General features: G+C 39.8%; 2 protein-coding genes across 2 annotated transcripts in view; one reads left to right on the top strand and one right to left on the bottom strand.

Annotated features, from left to right (window-relative positions):
* The window catches only part of LOC143301039 (uncharacterized), a 3,459-nt gene extending 3,247 nt beyond the window's left edge, over nt 1–212 (top strand). Inside the window, exon 4 of the mRNA XM_076615042.1 lies at nt 1–212. This exon is cut by the window's left edge and continues 256 nt beyond it. Within this exon, the coding sequence (XP_076471157.1) occupies nt 1–22 (22 nt within the window). The 3' untranslated portion in view covers nt 23–212.
* Nucleotides 213–7,216: 7,004 nt separating this feature from the next.
* Nucleotides 7,217–18,531, bottom strand: LOC143301236 (uncharacterized). Its single transcript, XM_076615366.1, has 5 exons — nt 18,442–18,531; nt 16,867–16,980; nt 13,187–13,313; nt 11,626–11,669; nt 7,217–9,275 (listed from the first exon to the last, which is right to left on the bottom strand). The coding sequence occupies exons 2-5, from the start codon at nt 16,877–16,879 to the stop codon at nt 8,359–8,361; spliced, it is 1,101 nt and encodes a 366-aa protein (XP_076471481.1). The 5' UTR covers nt 16,880–16,980; nt 18,442–18,531; the 3' UTR covers nt 7,217–8,358.
* Nucleotides 18,532–22,500: the final 3,969 nt, after the last annotated feature.

Raw genomic sequence — 22,500 nt, 5'->3', positions numbered from 1 at the left:
CGTTTATGAGGAATCGATGTGAAACCAGACATCGTGTAACATTCCGAACAAGACAACATATATGGGGTAGATTTCTAACAGAATGTGTGTAGCATTTCTAACAGAATGACAGGCAGTGTGTAGATTTCTAACAGAACGAAAGACATTGCATTTCTAACAGAATGACAGATATTGCATAGCATTTCTAACAGAATGACAGATATTGCACAGCATTTCTAACAGAATGACAGATATTGCACAGCATTTCTAACAGAATGACAGATATTGCACAGCATTTCTAACAGAATGACAGATATTGCACAGCATTTCTAACAGAATGATGCATTTCTAACAGAATGACAGATATTGCACAGCATTTCTAACAGAATGACAGATATTGCACAGCATTTCTAACAGAATGATGCATTTCTAACAGAATTACAGATATTGCATAGCATTTCTAACAGAATGATGCATTTCTAACAGAATGACAGATATTGCACAGCCTTTCTAACAGAATGATGCATTTCTAACAGAATGACAGATATTGCACAGCATTTCTAACAGAATGACAAATATTGCATAGCATTTCTAACAGAATGACAGATATTGCATAGAATTTCTAACAGAATTCTTCATTTCTAAGAGAATGACAGATATTGCATAGCATTTCTAACAGAATGACAGATATTGCATGGCATTTCTAACAGAATGACAGATATTGCATAGCGTTTCTAACAGAATGATGCATTTCTAACAGAATGACAGATATTGCACTGCATTTCTAACAGAATGACAGATATTGCACAGCATTTCTAACAGATTGATCCATTTCTAACAGAATGACAGATATTGCATAGCATTTCTAACAGAATGACAGATATTGCATAGCATTTCTAACAGAAAGACAGATATTGCATAGCATTTCTAACAGAATGACATATTGCACAGCATTTCTAACAGAATGATGCATTTCTAACAGAATGACAGATATTGCACAGCCTTTCTAACAGAATGATGCATTTCTAACAGAATGACAGATATTGCACAGCATTTCTAACAGAATGACAGATATTGCACAGCATTTCTAACAGAATGATGCATTTCTAACAGAATGACAGATATTGCATAGCATTTCTAACAGAATGATGCTTTTTAGTTTTTCTTCAAGATACATGTTATAATTTCTTTTATCGCAAATAGCGCTTCTTACTCTTCTTTTGAAAAAAATGTTATAATTTCTCTCACTGTGTTATCAGTATCACTTTCATATTTTAATTCAATCTTTTCACTTTTAAGTTAAAATTTCGCTATGTTCATAAATGTGTTAGATTAATTGGTGACTGATTGGTGTGAGTAACGAACTTTTGAATGCTCATGCAATTTCCAATTGGATTAATAAAGATGTATTGTTTTGTATTGTATTGTATTCAATGAAAACAATTCGTATAAATAGTGGTTGAAAGAACATGCAATCTATTTCTAAGTGTTGGTAACTGGTGGCAACAGATTTTTTTTTGTCTTTTGTTTGTTTGTTTTTGTTTTGTTTTTTTCTCGATCAAATAAAATCTATACAGAAGTAACGCTTCTGGTGTCTTTGTGACCAAAACCAATACCATTCAATATCTAAAGGGGAATAATGGCTTTCATACGAAAGCAAGCGATTGACGACGACACATTGTTGTTTCCCTTTAAGCTGCTTCTCTCTCTCTCTCTCTCTCTCTCTCTCTCTCTCTCTCTCTCTCATTCTATATTTATCTCTGTGCCACTGGGTCATGGTTATCTTTTTCAGTTGGTGTGCAGGTAGGTGTGTGTGTGTGTGTGTGTGTGTGTGTGTGTGTGTGTGCGTGCGTGGGTGACAAAAAACCCCCTTCTACAAATAAGCAGTTTGATAAACTTATAAATCACGTCTGCAGACAACAAACAACATCAAATGGCAAACAAGGACTGAGCTTGAACGTTCAACAGGTAAGACCATCCCACCCTCGTTGTGTGAGTAGTGGTGTGTGTGCGTGTGTGCGCGCGTACGCGTGAGCGTGAGAGAGAGAGAGAGAGAGAGAGAGAGAGAGAGAGAGAGAGAGAGAGAGAGAGAGAGAGAGAAATTCTAGATGAAGGTAGACAGCTCAGGAACATCTTTGATTTAACTCACTCAGTACGGCCAGTCCTCTCTTCTCCTCTACACGGACCCCTCGGATGTCCAGTGCACCCAACACTTAGCTTCCGTCGTCAGAATTGTGGTATTCTTTGTCAATATTCACCTCTTCAGTACAAGAGCCTTCCGGTTGCAATATTTTGATGGTGGTAATTGGGGTGGAACGCTGTTAACGTCGTGTCTTTCGCCGTTCGTATGGAGAGAGTTAAGGTCCTCATCAGTAGCTATTTTTTTTTTTTTTTTTTTTTTTTTCCAAAATGTCAAATGTCGCCTTACCTTTCACCACCATTGGAGCAGTGAACTCATACCCACTGTGTGGCAAAGACAAAAGAAAGCGGGGCCAAGTCCTCTCCTCCTATACCGCTGTGTTAACATTCTCCAGCAGAAGTCGGGAAGCCCATTCACACCTGGGTGGAAGGAGGGAAATCGGAGTCAGGTGCCTTTCCCAAGGTTCCAACACCACGCCCAAAACGGGGCGGCTTCGAACCCTGATTACTGGTGAACAACGGATGAGACGTCCAACGTCCAACACCTAACACAGGTTCTGCCACAAACATTTTTTTTTAGACAAAACCGAAAGTATACAAACTAACGAATAGGACTGTTCCCGGAACTTTCTTCACTACGGCTGCTCGACCCTGGCCTTTTGCTTTCGATAATGTTACCTGACGTCCGATATGACCACTTTGGGGAGGGGAGGGGTGCGGGGGGGTGGGGGGGGGGTGCGTAAAAAAAAGAAGTGGAAGTAAATTTGTATTTGTATTTGTCTTTTCGCTACACTACAGCGCCACCCATTTTTTTTGTATTTTTTCCTGCGTGCAGTTTTATTTGTTTTTCCTATCCAAGTGGATTTTTCTACAGAATTTTGCCAGGAACAACCCTTTTGTTGCCGTGGGTTCTTTTACGTGCGCTAAGTGCATGCTGCACACGGGACCTCGGTTTATCGTCTCATCCGAATGACTAGCGTCCAGACCACCACTCAAGGTCTAGTGGAGGGGGAGAAAATATCGGCGGCTGAGCCGTGATTCGAACCAGCGCGCACAGATTCTCTCTCGCTTCCTTGGCGGACGCGTTACCTCTAGGCCATCACTCCACTCCAAAATTGGACGATTGACTCCGAAAGACACGAGTTGATTCCCTTGACTTTCTGGCCTCCACCGCCTTCCCAGCCCCTAACGTTCCCTCAGCTTTTATTCTTTTTTTTTTTCTTTCTTTCTTTCTTTCTTTCGTTCTTTCTTAACGTTTGATGTTATCTAATTCGGTTTGGTTTGGTTCCACCTTGAACTATTCTTGAAATTAAAGGGGTTTCAACGTTTCTACTTTCCGATCTCTCTCTTTTTTCTTTTGTTTCTCCCAAACGTTCTGACTCGATACTATTTTATAAAAGTCGAGTAAATGTTTTCTCAGTCTGTTTTGTGAATGACCAACGGTGAAAGAAATGAAGACGGTGAGAAGACAGAAAATACTCTCATAAACTCCAAGCGTGTTTCCAAACACTTCGTTGCTCAGACAGACCTGGAGGGGGAGTGAAGTTGGTTGTGAGGCTATGGTGTGAAACACGGGTTAAAAACTTCTCTTTTTTTCTTTTTCCTTTTTTTTTTTAAGTTTCCACCCAGATTAAAATCACACTTCATGGTGATGCGTTGGCCTAATGGTAATGCATCCAACTAGGAAGTGAGTGTGCATTAGTTCGAATCCCACACAGACAGACCGAGATTATTGCTCACCACCCCCACCCCCACCATCCGTCCACTTGACCTTAAGTGGTGGTCTGGATGCTAGTCCCTCGGATAAGACGCTGAATCGAAGTTCCATGGCAGCATGCACTTTGCACGGAGGGAGGGAGGACGAGGGGGAGGAGCTGAGGGGTGGGAGAGGGGGGGAGGGGCAATTGGGGGTGGGGGGTGGGGGGATGGGGGGTATGGGGGGGGGGCGTGCTCACTGGGTCTCATCCAGGCTCCGTGACTAAGCTATCATTGTCAAGTTAGCTGGTGGTGAAATCAGAACAGGCACTAACTCGGCAGCAGTACAGTGTCTCCTCTTCTGGTTTATTTATTTATTATTATTTTAATTATTATTATTATTATTATTATTACTACTACTACCTTTTTATATTATAATTATTTATTTATTTATTCATTTATTTATTTGTTTATGTAAGCTTATCTATTATCATTCACCTTTTTTTTTTCTTTTTTTTTTCCTCAAGGCCTGACTAAGCGCCTTGGGTTACGCTGCTGGTCAGGCATCTGCTTGGCAGATGTGGTGTAGCGTATATGGATTTGTCCGAACGCAGTCACACACACACACACACACACACACACACACACACACACACACACACACACACACACACACACACACACACTGCTGCTGCTGTAAAATCGGATGCTAAGGCTGTATGCCTCACCCACTTAGCACAGATTTCGATTACTGTTTTGAAATCTGGAACAGGTAAATCCTCACTACTCAGAAAGCATTTGTGTTGGAATTGATTCTGGGATATATGTCATGGGATGTGACCTGTTTCCTTGGGAAAAGGGGAAAACGTAATTCCCTTGTCAACCACTTCAATTTACCGAACCTGTCAACATCGCCATTAAAGTGGGAGAATTGTAAACAACAAATAAATAGATATATGAATGAATAAATAAATGAATAAAATAATGGATGAATGAATTGATTAATTATACAAATAAATAAATAAATTAAATAAAAATATAGCAAATGAAAGAAAGGAAGGTGGAAAAAATACAACAGAATTAAAACAAGAAGTCAGTTGAGGCAGAACATCGATCTATAAATCAATCAATCAATCAATCAATCAATCAATCAATCACACATCCAACCACTTAACCGATAAATCATTGTATCATTTTACACAACCAATTAATGATGAATGAGTTAATTCGATATGATATGAGTGAGTTTTATCACATCATCCATCCTAAACGATTCACCGTGCTACTCAGACACGCAAAATTGTCAAAATAACGATAATGTGTCCACATGTTCAGTCAAAAGGCAAACAAATGTCATAACATTCGTGCACTAGTAACATTGATGGAATACATGACTTCGGAAGCAATGAATTTTAATCATACGTATCGCTTGTAAGGATAAAAACCCCAGGCAAACCAAGATTCATGATGAACAATCAAGGCACGATCCACACCTATAAAGCGGTGACAATGAGTGAAAAGAATCATTTGAAATACACGAAAGTCTTCAATGAACGAATCGTATAATCATTATTTGAAATGCACGAAAGTCTTCAATGAACGAATCGTATAATCATTATTCGAAATGCACGAAAGTCTTCAATGAACGAATCGTATAATCATTATTTGAAATGCACGATAAGTCTTCAGTGAACGAGTCATATAATCATACGCAAACTGAAAGCAATGACTAATGAATATAAACTGAAATGTTCCAGTATGAACATATAAAAACATTTGTATCAGCACCAATACTAAACCGTTACAAATGAGCTTTTCATAAGGACAGAACTTTCTAAGATATTAATATCGTTATAGACATACATTTGGCAAGTGATATGCAATTTGGTTTTTTTTAGTGTTGTACTTTTTATCATTATTTCACGAATCGCAAATGTACAGATGTAATGCCAATGATTTAGCACGAAAAATAATAACGAAAAAAGGTTTAACCTACATTATGATATCACATCATACTTCAACAGAGAGAGAGAGAGAGAGGGAGAGAGAGAGGGAGAGAGAGAGAGAGAGAGACAGAGACAGAGACAGAGAGAGAGAGAGAGAGAGAGAGTAGTAGAATAAGCATGCATATGCTTTTTTACATCAAGCCCTAGGGGCACAGAGACGTGAAATAGAAATATTCACAGGAAAGCAAAAGGTTATAGAAATACAAACACACATTACACATTTACAGGTACATAGTCATACACTTGCATTCATATAAAAATGTATATAAATATAATAGTGCAATGAGAGAGAGAGAGAGAGAGAGAGAGAGAGAGAGAGAGAGAGAGAGAGAGAGAGAGAGAGAGAGAGAGAGAGAGAGATGACGATGATGATTATATTGAAGATGATGATGACGACGATGACGATAATTTGTATTTGTATTTCTTTTTTTATCACAACAAATTTCTCTGTGGGAAATTCGGGCTGCTCTCCCCTGGAAGAGCGCGTCGTTAATGTACAGCGCCACCCATTTTTGTATTTTTTTCCTGCTTGCAGTTCTCTTTGTTTTTGTTATCGATGTAGATTTTTCTACAGAATGTTGGCAGGAACAACCATTTTGTTGCCGTGGGTTCTTTACGTGCGCTAAGTGCATGCTGCACACGGGACCTCGGTTTATTGTCTCATCCGAATGACTAGCGTCCAGACCATCACTCAAGGTCTAGTGGAGAGGGATAAAAAAAAATTAATATCGGCAGCTGAGCCGTGATTCGAACCAGCGCGCTCAGATTCTCTCACTTCCTAGGTGGACGTGTTACCTCTACGCCATCACTTCACCACAAAGTACACGCTGACGATGATGAAGTACAAACGGGAATTCGGATACACACAAATACATACGTAAACATTTACATGTATATGATAATGCAGAAAGACTGAAACAGTGAAACAATGCAAGAGGATGAGAGATTTTCGAATAAAATTTGAAGGTGTTGGCAACTTCTTTGATTAAATGAGAATGATATGCATTTTTGAATTTATTTAATGAGGTGTGGTTATGCAGAGAGGGTGGAATATTGTACCAGAGCAAACCACCAGAATACATGAGGCCGGATTTGAAAAGATCAATTCTTGGAAGAGGCAGCATTAATGTATGAGCATGGCGATTGGTATTAAAAACGAAAAGAACAAGTAATTGATGGTGGAACACAACCAGAAATTATTTTGAACATGAAAATAATCGAGTTTCAGTTCAATAGAAGAATGTCTAACATAGTATGGTCTGTAAAGGACAGAGAGAGAGAGAGAGAGAGAGAGAGAGAGAGAGAGAGAGAGAGAGAAACAGGGGCAGAGACACACAGAGAGAGAACCATATACATGAATATAAATATGAAATCGAAGTACGCCTTCCCAAAAGCAACCTTTCTGTTCTTCTTAGCGTTTCTCTCTCTATTTCGATAGTTTGAATTATCATGGTCATTGAAACGAAGCGCTGAGCTGCTACCACAAAAAGCGGTAAATGGCAACAACCAAGACTTTCAAGAATGTTTCAAGACAAATGTTTACGTCCTGAAGAGGGCGTCAACAAAACTACTTCCCTAAACACCGGCACCCACCAGCCCCACATTCCCAGCCGTCGAATTCATGAAAGTTAGTTTCAGGAAATGTCCAATAAACCCGGGTGTATGTATGTGCATACAATTCAAAATACGTTTAACCAGTTTCATGTCACGCGTTGTCTGCGAGGGAAGAGTAAACGAACTCCACAAAATACACACATGTAACACACACACACACACACACACACACACACACACACACACACACACACACACACACACACACACACACACACTCACACACACATACACACACACACAGGTGGAGCGTGGGGGGGGGATGTACTCATCTTGAAAGACAAAATGAAAAACGAAATTAGGTCTATCTGTCTACTCATTCATGTCAGACCATCATCGGGTAAGTGATGCGAAAATGGTCACAGAAAACAACTGTTTTTTTTTTTTTTACATTCACACTGCTCTGTCTGCACCTCGCCTGTTCAGAGGAGTTCACCAAGTGATCCCACAAACACGTAGAAGACAGTCCCAAGACACGTCCCCTGAATGATGAACTTTCCGTATGGTCAAAGGCTGTCTGTGTTTCCATGTGGTCGTTGCCATTGTAGAGGTCCACATGATGACAGCCATTCTTCTGTTCCACGTGGTCATAGACATTTTTTACAGTTCTGAAAGGTCAAACTATTATACTTTTCAAAACGATCATACCAATTATTCATTCCGACATGGTCATAGTCATTGTGACGTTCCGCATGATCATAGCGTTTCTGCTCTTCCACATGGTCATAGCCATTTTACAGTTCTACATGGTCATAGCCATTTTACAGTTCCACGTGGTCATAGCCATTCTACAGTTCTGCATGGTAATGGCCAGTCCACAATTCCGCATGATCATAGTCATTCTACAGTTCCACATGGTCAAAGACATTTGACAATTCCATTCTACAGTTCTTCCTGGTATTAGCGATTGTACTGTTGTACGTGGTCATTCTTTTTTGCCATTCTTCAGTTCCACGTGATCATACCCGGAATCAATGACGATGGTTCGCTTTCCGTCATCACATGTGCTGTAATCGTCACCAGGTTTGTTGCGCACGTGATCATATGACTTGATGGGTTTTCCGCTGTCCTTGGCCAGTGCCCGTTGAGAGCTAGAGTGGTCCCTGTTCAACATGTTGTAGTCATCCTCCACGCCGTTCCCATCCCTGCTGGCGGTCTGCTCCAACTGTCCGCCGTCTGGTGCTGCTTCCAGTATGAAATAGTTGCCAGTGCTGGCTTCCTGGTCGACTTTAGTAGGGGAATTGGGCGTGTCCGCAGCATTTGCAGAGGACGTGTTGACTTTGTTATAGGGGGCAGGAACCGTGGCCCCCCCACCTGAAGAACTGGAACCGTGTGCAATGGCTGAGGTTGCTGCGTCTCCATCACGTTTTCGTTGTATGCTGGGCACCATTTTCGCCAGGGAGTACCCGTTCGTGGCATCGGGTGTGACTTGTACCGTCTTCGTGCCTTCATTGCCGACAGTTCCTTCACCAGTCTGACCGAACGTCTTGCCTTTCTTCTGTACATTGGTATAGCTGTACTTTGTGCGTGGGTCAGGAAGGTTCCGAGGAGAGTTGATGTGATGATAGTCGTCGTTCACAGGCCCTGGTGGAAGAGCTGTGTCTGGAAAACCGTCAGCGATGATGCGGTGGTAGTCGTCTTCTTCAGGACTCTGAGGACCTTCGTCGATTGGGTCCTGGGCCAGATCGTAGGGGTTTACTTCCGTGCCATGGATGCTGGGCGTCTCCCCGTCAGCAATCGTTGAATAATCGCCGTCTTCTTGCGGAGCAGAAGGAGCGAAGCGTGAGGCATGGTTGCTCGTGTAGTCGTTCCTGCTTTTTGAGAGGACTGCTGGGTTTTCGTCTGGAAGGAAGAAAAAAATGGATTAACAGCGTGTTGAATTTCATAATTCTAAATCACACACACACACACACACACACACACACACACACACACACACACACACACACACACACACACACACACACACACACACACTTCTAACAGAAATACAGCCAAGGCTGGCGAAATTTGCTCATGAATGTTTCTCATGTTTATGTTTCATTGTGTCTTATAAACTTTAAGGTTTTATGACAATAAAAAGTATTCTTTTCTATTGTATTCTATTCACACACACACACACACACACACACACACACACACACACACACACACACATATATATATATATATATATATATATATATATATATATATATATATATATATATATATATATATATATATATATATATAATACACGAAATCTTATACACACATGCGTGCACGTAGAAAAACTCGGTGCACGTGCGCATAGTGAAAATTGAGACAGCAAATTAGCTACACACCCAGTGAAAATAAGACAGTGCATTAGTACTGCATAATGAAGAACAGTATATCAACTCAGAAGCAAAGTGAAAAGAAAATTATATCAGACCAAAACAAAGTGAAAATAATATAATAAAACAGCCTTAGCCAAAGCAAAGTGACAATAAGTACATCACCATACACAGCGTGTAAATAAGACAGTACCTCAGACATATGCACAGAGTAAATAGACCGCATCAACCATATGCACAGAGAATAAGACAGGACACCAGCCATACAGACAGTGAAAATAGGACAGTACATCAATTACACACACAGTGAAAATAGGACAGTGCATCAATCACACACACAGTGAAAATAAGACAGTACATCAATTACACACAGTGAAAATAAGACAGTACATCAATTACACACACAGTGAAAATAAGACAGTACATCAACCACACACAGTGAAAATAAGACAGTACATCAATTACACACAGTGAAAATAAGACAGTACATCAATTACACACAGTGAAAATAAGACAGTATATCAATTACACACACAGTGAAAATAAGACAGTACACCAATCACACACACAGTGAAAATATGACAGAACATCAATTACACACAGTGAAAATAAGACAGTACATCAACCACACACACAGTGAAAATAAGACAGTACATCAATTACACACAGTGAAAATAAGACAGTACATCAATTACACACAGTGAAAATAAGACAGTACATCAATCACACACAGTGAAAATAAGACAGTACATCAACCACACACACAGTGAAAATAAGACTACATCAATCACACACACAGTGAAAATAAGACTACATCAATCACACACAGTGAAAATAAGACAGTACATCAATTACACACAGTGAAAATAAGACAGTACATCAATCACACACAGTGAAAATAAGACAGTACATCAACCACACACAGTGAAAATAAGACAGTACATCAACCACACACACAGTGAAAATAGGACAGTACATCAATCACACACAGTGAAAATAGGACAGTACATCAATCACACACACAGTGAAAATAGGACAGTACATCAATTACACACAGTGAAAATATGACAGTACATCAATTACACCACAGTGAAAATAAGACAGAACATAAGTCGTTTTACAGCGTGACAGTAAGGCAACACGCTTATCAAACACACTGACGGATAGAGTCGATGCGACGAAGTTCACAATTGACTATGCGTATCAGATTTACTACCTGAGCATGCTGAGGTTTGAGTCAGGAATGACTCCAAGGTTCCTTGCTGATTTAGAAAACTGAACTGCGGCATCATCAACCACGATAGAGGCAGGAAAAGAAGTAGCTGTGGACATTCTTGCAGAGAAAATAATCATAGCTTCAGTTTTGTCATCATTCAACTTTTGTTTGTTGAATGTCACCCAGGATTTAACATCGAGAATACAATCCTGCATTAACAGAATCAGACTATGTACTTGTTTTTGTTCTGCAGACTTTTGTAGCCGAGTATCATCAACAAAAGAGTGTTGAAGAACAGAATGGCCAGAAATGACATCAGAAAGAGGAGCAGTGTACAGAACGAACAGACGGGGCCCAGGACAGAGCCTTGTGGCACACCATAGGAGATCAGGGCTGGATCAGACTTAAAGTTACTAACAGAGACTATCTGGAAGCGGTTAGATAGGTATGAAGAAAACGAACACAGAACTGTTGAGTGAATCCCAAAATCATGTTCAAGTCTGGAAAGGAGTATGCTGTTGTCCATTGTGTCAAACGCAGCCGACAGATCGAGCAAAGTTAACACAGATAGTTTACCTTCATCAACAGACAGAAACAGGTCATTAACTACTTTCAACAAAGTAGTTTCAGTACATTGTGCACATAATGCAGTACCTACCTGTCTTTCTGCCCAATGTTGTGGTAATTCTCTTGTCTTTATTTCTGGAATGAAATTCAAAAATCATGTTTTCATAGTCAGTAAGTCACAGATTAATTAGTTCTAAAATTAGTTTGAATAATATCATGAATATTTTTCCAGTAAAACCATCGTGCTGAAATGGAAAGATTGTAATGGAACAACAATCTGATTATAGGATTTTTAACGGATATCCTTCATCCAAATGATTATTTTTTAGATAACTCGAGGCATGGAACCATTAGTGTTTTGCATTCCGCTGAAGGCCTTTCACAACTTAAATTCGCCTAAGATGATGTTTTGTCGGAAAACAACAACAATCAAGAAAACAAATCAGTAATTATATGCGCATAAACTGGATCATTTTAATTTTATACTCACATGTTCTCCACAGTACACTATTCATAAAACTCAGCTCCTCGTCTTCAACTGAAATGCCCTAAGAATGACCATATTCGGCCTCTTCTGAAACAACTCCACTGGTTGCCGATGAAGTGGATTAGTGTAATTCCCTGCTTGCTGGTTCTCCACAGTACACTATAAACTGCAGAAAGTCCAAAAAACTCAGCTGCTCGTCCTATACCGAAACGCCCTAAGAATGATCATACTCGGCCTCTTCTGAAACAACTCCATTGGTTGCCGATACAGTCAAGGATTGAATACAAACTCTCCATACATTGCTTTCACGCTTTCTCTGGTTCTTCTGCTACCTTTCGATTAGATCATCCTCATTGTTTACTTTCCAACATCATCAGACGGTCGCATTTTCCAGATTCCTTCTGTTATGATTCAAGTCCTTCGGTCAAAGATCCTTCGCATTCACCGCCCCCGTCTAGTGGAGCTCCTTACTATATGAATTAAGACACTTACAGTCTATTTCCAGCTTCAAAACTGCCCATAATTGATCTCCTGATGCCTTCGACAGTCTGTTTCTGTTTTCAGTGTGTGTTGTTGAGGTGTAGGGAAGAGCGGAGGGAGGGAGACATACACTGATTTTTCGGTGTCATGGTACGGGTTTGCGTTGTTTAGGGGTTGGTTTTGGACGTTCAATTGGTTATTGGGTGTTTACAATGGTCACTGAGTTTAATATGAACCATTGTAATTGTAAAGCGCTTTGTTTTTTTTTTTTTAATTCGCTTATTGGTGTCTGGTTGCCGTTTTTTTCCATGTCAGTGATGTTACTGACAGTGGGGCAGAACACAAACATTTCTATCTTCCAGCCTGGCTTTCAGCACCAGGACTTAGTAAACTGGTCTCATGTCATTAGCGTCCAACAACATTTATTTATTCATTCATTTATTGTTCATCAACATGCGATGTGTGTGTGTGTGTGTGTGTGTGTGTGTGTGTGTGTGTGTGTGTGTGTGTGTGTGTGTGTGTGTGTGTGTGTGTGTGTGTACGTATCAAAATGTGTCACATATTATTTTAATAACTACTACCAGTTTATAATTACAGCTACGAACACCACGATATTTCCATTATTACCTTTACAACTACAATTATCACCGATACCATCTCTACTACCACAACTACAAACATTTACTTTTTCTGTTGTCGACGTCTGCGCAGAACGACGATAACGACGATGACAGCCACGGCGATAAAGATAACGGCTACAGCCACACCCCCGCCGATCGCTCCAGCGTTGGAACCTCCTTGCTCGTCACGATCTACTGAGAGAAGCGAAAAATTCATTCAAAGAACAAAAGAAGGAAGGGAATGAAACTACGTGTGAATAAAGGGCTAACAGACAGCCAACAACGAAAAAATAATAATAAAATAAAACAGACATTTGAAAAAGCTTACATCTGCATATCAACACATAAAATTCGTCTGTATGTCAACATATGAAACTATCTCAAAGCAAACGGTAAAAACAGGGGCTGTTGTTCTCCATATTGACTTGGGTTTTGTTTTGTTTTTTTGGCTTGCATGACCTTTTTTTCCCCTTCAGATTATCTTTAGTGACCGTTGGGACTGTTTGCTTTCTTTTTTTTTCTTCTTTTTTCCTCGTTTTTTTTTCTGTTATTCATTATAATTTAGTGTTTATACATTGTTTACTTCTTCGTGTTTACTCCATTACCTACGACACGCACATACGAATCTTTGACAAGAGTATTTTAACCTGTTCATGTGTGTGCACGTAAAAAAGTATAATATGTAAACGGTAACCTAATCAGCAGGCATTATCAGGATACTCTTTGTGTGCCCTCGAACATTAAAACCCCTTGCCTATTGCGTCCGTCGTCGCTTTATTGGATTAACACATTCATTCCCAGCGTCTTAAGCAATATACTAGAAAGAGACTTTTATAGGTGCTTGAATTCAAGTCTAAAACCTCGTCAGTTGACTCTCTCAGACTTTGGTCCGATTCGCAGACCAATTCTGAGTTTAGCTCTCAGACTATTATCAAATTCATTACGGACCAAGTGTTGTTCTACTGTCAAGTGCATATACTTTAGTAACCTGACAATTGAGCATATAATTTTTCACTGTAGTTTGATGAAGCCTTTTGTACACGAAAGTGTGTCTTCACAAGTGACTGAGAACGTTGATGTTTTTGACTTTTTGCATTCAGTTTAATGACTTCTCTTTTACAAAGTCCTTTAAGTAATTTCCTGTAACTGTATTTAGAGTTGTTTTGTTGTTGTTGTTGTTGTTTTGTTTGTTTTTTTTTTCCTTCCAAATTTCACACACATTTTTACCCTCATTTGCCCAGTTTCTCCCAACCCTCCATTCATCCACATCTCCCACCCCTTCTAACCGATAATACTCAGATGTATTCATAAATACTTTAACAAAATGTCTTCAATCACCGATATGTGTGACGGGACATTAAACAAAATTCCTCCTCCTCCTCCTCCCAGCGTCTTTGGCTATATACTGACTTCCGGTGAGTGGTACAGCCTTCTGAATGAGTACGAACAATTGTTTTCTTTGTTTAATCGTTTGATTGTCTGTTTATCCGATTGCTTTTTTTTGCGTTCTGAGCTTAGCAGTAAGCGTGCTTTCTTCGGTCAAGAATTTGATTGTATGTAATGGAAAGGTGAGGAGGTGGGGGAAGTGTTTACGTTAGGAGGATGATTTGTGTGTGTGAGAGTGAGCGTGGATACAAGGTGAGAGAGAAGACATGCGTATAAAAAGCAAACCAACCAGACAAACACTATGATAATAACATATAATTGGTTTTAAATTTTGTCTACAAATGGTATTCGATGGGTTTTGCAAAAATGTTGTACAGTCTGGGAAGACGTAATATATTCAAATTATTTGTTTGGTTTGTTTTTTGTTTTTTTTAATTGAACACATGTGATTGTTTTGTGGTGCAATGTACAAAATAAACAAAGATAAAAGGTGCTGCATGCTTGAAAAAAAAAGTTAGAAAATAAGCAGCTATAGAAAGATTGTTCCACATGTGCTGAGTTTTACTTTTGAGGAACTTTTGGGTTGCGTAACAAGTTCTTTTTACTGCCCAATGTATCTATTAAAAAAAGAGTTGAATAGCCTCTCACAGCCATCGCGGCAGTACCCACTGTGTTAGGGCTCGACATATGAAAGCGGGACCCATGTCCTTCCGCCGTTTTCACATTCCACAAAACATGCCCAGCTGCTGATGAGAATGGAATTCTTCTTCTTCTTCTTCTTCTTCTTCTTCTTCTTCTTCTTCTTCTTCTTCTTCTTCCCAGCAGCAGCAGCAGTAGTAGTAGTAGTAGTAGTGGTAGTATAAGTAGTGGTAGAAGTAGTCGTAGTAGTAGTTGTTGTAGACGTAGTAGCAGTAGTAGTGTCTTTAGAAATGTTTCAACCATCTGTGTGTGTGTGTGTGTGTGTGTGTGTGTGTGTGTGTGTGTGTGTGTGTGTGTGTGTGTGTGTGTGTGTGTGTGTGTGTTTCTTTCTTTCTTTTTTCTTTCTTTCTTTCTTTCTTTCTCTCTTCTATTGTTCACTTTGAGAAGTTTATGGCTTCATTTATAGCTCTTCTTGTTCGTCTTCGTCTTCAGCGTTTTCAGGCCAATTTATAGAACATATCTACTCACCTGTGACCACGCGCACACACCCACACACCCACACACACACACACACACACACACACACACACACACACACACACGTGTATTCCATTCCATTCCATTCCATTCATTCTCCTGCCCGGGATGGGCGTAGAGGAGACATGAGGGACGATTCCGTAGTCAGACGACGCCATCCGGTTCTATCTTCTGCCTGTCGTATCAGCGTAGCGCTATCCATATTGGTCCATTCCTTGATGTTGTCCATCCAGCATTTGGCTTGCCTCCCTCTTCGCCTACCACCCTCTAGCGTTCCCTGTAGAACTGTCTTTTTCAGTGAATTGTGGCGTGTCACATGCCCGAACCATGACAGCTTCCTCCTTTTGACCATTGCTAAGAGTGGTTCCAGTGGACCCGCTAGCATAGTTATTTGGCTCTTGACAGTCATTGGTCTTTCTGTCCTTCCATGAGATTCCAAGCAGTCGTCTGAAGCATTTTGTCTCAAACGTCTGGACTTTCTTAGTAGTCTCTGCTGTTAAAGTCCAACTTTCACACCCATACAGCAGTATGGATAGCACCAGGGATCGGTACAGTTTGATCTTTGTTGGAAAGCTGATCTCTCTGCTCTTCCAAATCTTGCTGAGCTTAGCCATTGCTGATGTTGCGATCGCTATCCTAATCTTTATTTCAGTTGTTTAGCGACCGTCGTTTGTGAGGGTGGTGCCGAGATATTTGAAAGCATCCACGTCTTCAAGTTGTTGTCCGTTCATGAAGATTTGAGCTTGGGTGTTGGTTGAGCTGTTTACCAACACTTTGCTTTTCTCGGTGCTCACTTCCATTCCGTATGCACCTGCTCTTCCTTCTAGTCTCTTGGTGAGGTCTTGTAGTTCTTTGTTGCTGCCTCCTAGTAGATCTATGTCATCTGCGAATCTCAAGTTGTTGATGATTCTTCCTCCTATGGAGATGGTAGAGTGGAAGTCATGGAGGGTTTCGCGCATGATGTTTTCTAGGAAAAGGTTGAATAGTACTGGGGAGAGCAGGCAACCCTGACGGACACCGACTGTGGTCTTAAAGTATATTCCGATTTGGTTATATATACGTGCACACACATGTACACATGTACACACACACACACACACACACACACACACACACACACACACACACACACACACACACACACACAAACACACATAAGTATAGAGAATCCGCTCTGGTTTACTTGTGGAAGACATTTGTCCGGTCGTTGTGGCTGACGTGGAGGGGTCCTCCTGACAGTGTGGTGAAGATGATGCAGTTGCTGCTGTTGCTGAAGGCACAGGACTTGTACTGGCAGCTGCTGATGAGGATGGATTTTATTATCATTATCATTATCATTATCGTTATCATTATCATCGTCGTCATCATCGTCGTCGTCGTCATCGTCGTCGTCATTGTTGTTGTTGTCGTTATGATAGCAGCATCATCATCATTATTACTATCATCATCATCATCATTATTATTATTATTATTATTATTATTATTGTTGTTGTTGTTGTTGTTGTTATCATCATCACCATCATCATAATTATCATTATCATCACCTGTCATCATCTTTTCTTTGTTTTGTTTTTTTCTTCTTTTTTTCCCCCCTTGCACAGACGGTTATATTTCTCAACTTAGAAACATGCATCACAAAGGTTGGGATTTTTTTTTCTTACAAAAAACAGAAGAAAGAAACAAAGAAAACAAACAAAAACCAACAACAATAATAAAAGCATATCATTCAAGTAACACATTTCACATGGTTCATTACACTGAGGTACACTTTGTTTTAATTCAAAATAACAGAAATAAAATTATGTCATCATGTGTATTGACGCAAAAATACACACACACACACACACACACACACACACACACACACACACACATTCACACACATTTTCATATGAATATATGTACATATATATATATATATATATATATATATATATGTACACACACACACACACACACGCGCGCGCGCGCACGCACGCACGCACGCGCATACACACACATGTATATATATATATATATATATATATATATATATATATATAACCCATCATAAATGAAACTTTTGAGTCCATTTCATTTTTAGATCAAATTATGAGACCTGTTAGACAAGGAATAATAAAATACCACACCGTCATCATCATCATCATCATCATCATGAAAGAAATGACTTGAAATGAATCTTTTTTCAGTGGCATGCAAGTAGGATTATACCCTCTTCTTTGAATTGCTGGAGTGACAATCTCAATGTCTCCTGTAAAACATTATCTTAGCTGGTACAGTCATCTTCATCCGTAAAAGTATTGGTCACTGATTTATCTAAAAGACGCCTTGTCCCACAGTGCACTTAGAGGTTTCAAGAAAAGAAAAGAAAAATCTTTACCTCAATAATCACATTTGACAGATAAATGGCAGCGACAGGGGAAATAACTTTGATATCCTTAGGACTGCACTGAAACTAAGGCCTCATCAGCATCCGACTCATTTGCGAAGTACCGGAGAGATCAAGTGGTCAGTTTTAAAAGATGGACATCTCATCTCCGAGAGGGGCTCTGAGAATCATTTTGGAATATGTTTTGTGAATTAGAAAATTAAAGATTTTTTTTAAAGATGATCAGTCAGTTCAACATGTGACAGTCAAATGATGAAACTGATTAGAATGTTCCCATCTGTTGTACTTTGACAGGTCATGTAATTTCTGATATAACAACCATGAACTTTTACAAAAGCGAAACATGTTTTCGTGTGGAAATGACCATACCTGACGGTGTGCACGATCCTGGCTCTACAGAGACGTTGAAAACCTTTACAACTTCATTATTTCCTGCACCTCCTCCGTAGGCTCTGAATATGACCTGGAAATAAAAATACCGCAAAGTACTGAACGAATATCACATGGCACTGTGACCATTTCAATATTGTTAAAAATGTTAATAAAAATGTCACATTTACTGCGATGTCTTACGATAGCCTTTAATGTCTGTCTGTCTGTCTGTCTGTCTGTCTGTCTGTCTGTCTGTCTCTCTCTCTCTCTCTCTCTCTCTCTCTCTCTCTCACACACACACACACACACACACACACACACACACAATCACAATCACACACACACACACACACACACACACACACACACACACACACACACCATCTTTCTCATTATTATACACACATTCTGCTCACACACTTGGCGCACTGAAAAAAGAACCCATGGCAACAAAAGTGTTGTCCTCTGGCAAAATCATGTAAAACGAAATCCACTTTGATAGGTACACAAATATATCAGCATGCACTTCAGGCCTGACAAGCCTAGCAGATGTGGTGTAGCGTATATGGATTTGTCCGAACGCAGTGACGCCTCCTTGAATAAGTGAAACTGAAACTGCTCACATATTCCACGTATTTGCGAGCACACAAAAAACACGTATGCGCATGCATTCATATTCAAACATATGCACACACGTATTACGGACGCTCGAGTTCGCGAATCATTTCATATTGTCCGGGGAGCTTCGGGGATTGTATATTTATCCCTTTTTGCAGTCAGTCACAGCATCAAATATTCACATATGTACCTCCACGGTTTTACTTTCTTTTTTTTTTTAAAGCCTATGGACATACTTCGTACTGATATCTTCTAAACAGTATACGGGATTTAGTCATTCTACGTTTAGAGAATAACCGAACAAAATCTTATTTTGCTTATTCATTTCATTAGTGATTTTCTATTCCACTTTTCTTGTTCTTTCTCCTCTTCCTCCTCCTTCTTCTTCTGTGTGCGTGCATGTGCGTGTGCGTGTGCGTGTGTGTGTGTGTGTGTGTGTGTGTATTTCTACGCCCACCTGATGAGACCGACTCGTACATCTCTCTTCTGTTAAAAGTTTTTTTGCGAAACTGTGCGGTTTATTCAATTATTTTTTCGTATAATATTACTTCCAAATGTGAAATGACCATGGATATCATATAGTTGTGTGAAACGTGGTCGACATCAAGGGGTATGTGACTGGGTTTTGAAAACAGATTGTTCAAGATGTCAGCCGTCAGTTAATCTGCACTTATTGCCGCATTTATTTGTTCTATCATGCACTTTTGTTAACCTGTTTTAATGCCAGCTCAGGTCAGAAACATAAACAATTGCATAACATAAACTTTTGGTTTGATTTGATTTGATTTGATTTGATTTGGCCAGTGTTTAAAAGGAGGTTGTAGAAAAAAAAAATCACAGTAGGCCTAAACTACAGTGTGCGAATGACGCCTACTCACAGACCATCGTCATCATCATCATCATCTTCTTCTTCTTTTTCACAGAAACCTTCCACGTCAGCCGGTATCATTCCAATGGAAAAACTCATTGAAGATGCACTCAACAACGAAAGCTTTGGTTTTCGTGACACTCTGGAAGATTGTGTGTTTAACAAGATAAATAGTGCAAAGGGGAAGGGGAAGAAAGGTTGTAAAAAGTCCAGTGACGATTTTGACAATGACGCAATTGCTAATCGTGTCGCAGAGCTGCTCGTCCCGTTGTTGTCGTCATCGTTAAAAATTATTTTGGAACAAAGTCTAAAGAACATTTTATTAACTATTGTCGATGCTGTCACCAAACAGTTTAATCAAGACGTTGAGGTGTTGAAAAAGCAAAACCTCCTTCTTCAGTACAAAATAGACAAACAAGAACAATACAGCCGACGAGAGAACGTTAAAATCATCGGCATTCCAGAACAAGACAACGAGGACCTGGAGGAGGAAGTCAGTAAAGTCTTCCAGGCTGCGGGCTGTACCATCAAGCCCAGTGAAATAGCTGTTGTCCACAGGTCTGGCCAGAGGAAGACCAACAACCACAACTCCACTGTTTCCCGTGGCAACGCTCCCGCTGGCCGACCTGTGCTGGTGAAATTTGTGTCTCTGCGGACAAAGGCGACGCTGATGGAGAAGCGACGTGCCCTGAAAGAGACCCAGGAGTTCAAGAAAGTCTTCATCAACGACGACCTGACTCCTCTCCGCTCCAGACTGCTACACGTGGCAAAACGCAACGAGGCAGTTGACAGGGTGTGGACAACGCATGACGGTCGGATCCGCTGTGTCCTCAAGAAGACGCCGGGCCAAACCACAAACGCCAAGGTCGTCCTGATTGACAACCCTGATGACCTGTTCCACCTTGGTGTGGACAGTGTAGACTTTGAAGCTTTGGGTCTTCAGCATGTTGTGGGATAGGGGTGCGACGGAGGGCAATGCAGTTTTCTTTCAGAAAACGGTCAAAATTTGTTACCTGACAGTTTTGTTGATTGTTTAATTTCACGTGATTGTTGTTCTGCTTTACATGATTCTTCTGTGAACTATTCAAAAAGCTCAGCTGGTGAAAGACATAACATAAGCTTTGTATCACTCAATGTTTGTGGGTTGCGAAGTAGGTTAAAACATAGTGAATTTGTTACACACATTAGTCAGTTTGATGTTATCTTATTAACAGAAACAAAAACAGACAAGCAAGATCACTCATTCCTTGAAAAAATTTTCTATGAACTTGGGTATACAATACATGTTTACAGTCGAAAATGTTCATCGTACCAACGTTCAGGTGGTGTTGCTTTTGGATACAAAAAGAAATATTGTAATTATATTACCACTCTGCCAAACAAAGACAGCAACTCAACATGGTTCATGATAAAATCATCTTTAACGGGATATGATAAAGATGTGTGTGTTGGAGTGGTTTACATCCCTCCTGAAGGATCAGTGTATAGTAGCGTTGATATGTTTGATGATGTTGAAAACATGCTCTTTGATATACAAAGTAAATATGATTGTTATATTCTGTTAGCAGGTGACTTTAATGCTTATACAAAAAATTTGAAAGATTTTATTGATCAACATCAGAGTGACAGTAAAGGTCCATTCCATGATTTGATCAATGTTTTAGATGAGCAGTTATATCCAATTAAGTGTAGACATAATCAAGATAATCGTCGACCAAACAACTATGGGTATAGATTGATTGACTTGTGTAAATCGTCTTCATTGTATATTCTTAATGGAAGAGCAGGGAGAGATGATGGAATCGGAATGTTTACTAGTAATGGCTGTACTGTGGTTGACTACATGATTGGATCCCCCTTTTTGTTCACAAAAATAACAGATTTTACTATTTCCCCTTTTGATGCTTTATTATCTGATGTACACAGCCCGTTGATCTTGTCTCTGGCTACTGAGTGTCACATATTATACCATAAAAATCATACTGATACGGCTGTCATACCGTGTCATAAAAAATGTGCCACATCAAATTTAACAGGTCAGAATGAAATAATACGAAAATGGGAACACGAAAAGGCTGCTTCTTTTCAAGAAAATTTGTCTAACGCTGAGCTTACACACTTAAATGACGCAATCGATGCTGATGATATTGACGTCATAAATGATAAACTTGCAAACATTCTGATTCAGACGGCAAAATATACTCTCGGGACATATCAAATTCGTACTTCTAAGACAAAACACAGAGATAGTCGCAGCTGGTTTGATTCCACATGCAAACGAAGCCGATCAGAGTATTTTAAAGCTAAACACAGAGTAAAAAAAAGAAATTCTAGTAAAAATAGAGACACGCTCGAAAGAGTCAGCAAAAGTTACAAGTCCGTTTTAAAGAAAGCAGAAAAGACGTGAAGAAAAAAATGGCACAACGAAGTTTACACAAAAACAATTCAAGGGAACTATGGAACAGAATTAAAAAGAAAAAGAAAACATCTTGTCCCATAAACTTAGAAGACATGTTTCACCATTTCAGCAACCTTAACGTTAATGATAATGAACATATTGACAGTACAAC

This window comes from Babylonia areolata, chromosome 27 (assembly GCF_041734735.1).
Source record: "Babylonia areolata isolate BAREFJ2019XMU chromosome 27, ASM4173473v1, whole genome shotgun sequence".
Taxonomy (NCBI): domain Eukaryota; kingdom Metazoa; phylum Mollusca; class Gastropoda; order Neogastropoda; family Buccinidae; genus Babylonia; species Babylonia areolata.
Note: the sequence above shows the minus strand (reverse complement) of the source record. Positions and strands in the feature narration are given on the sequence as shown.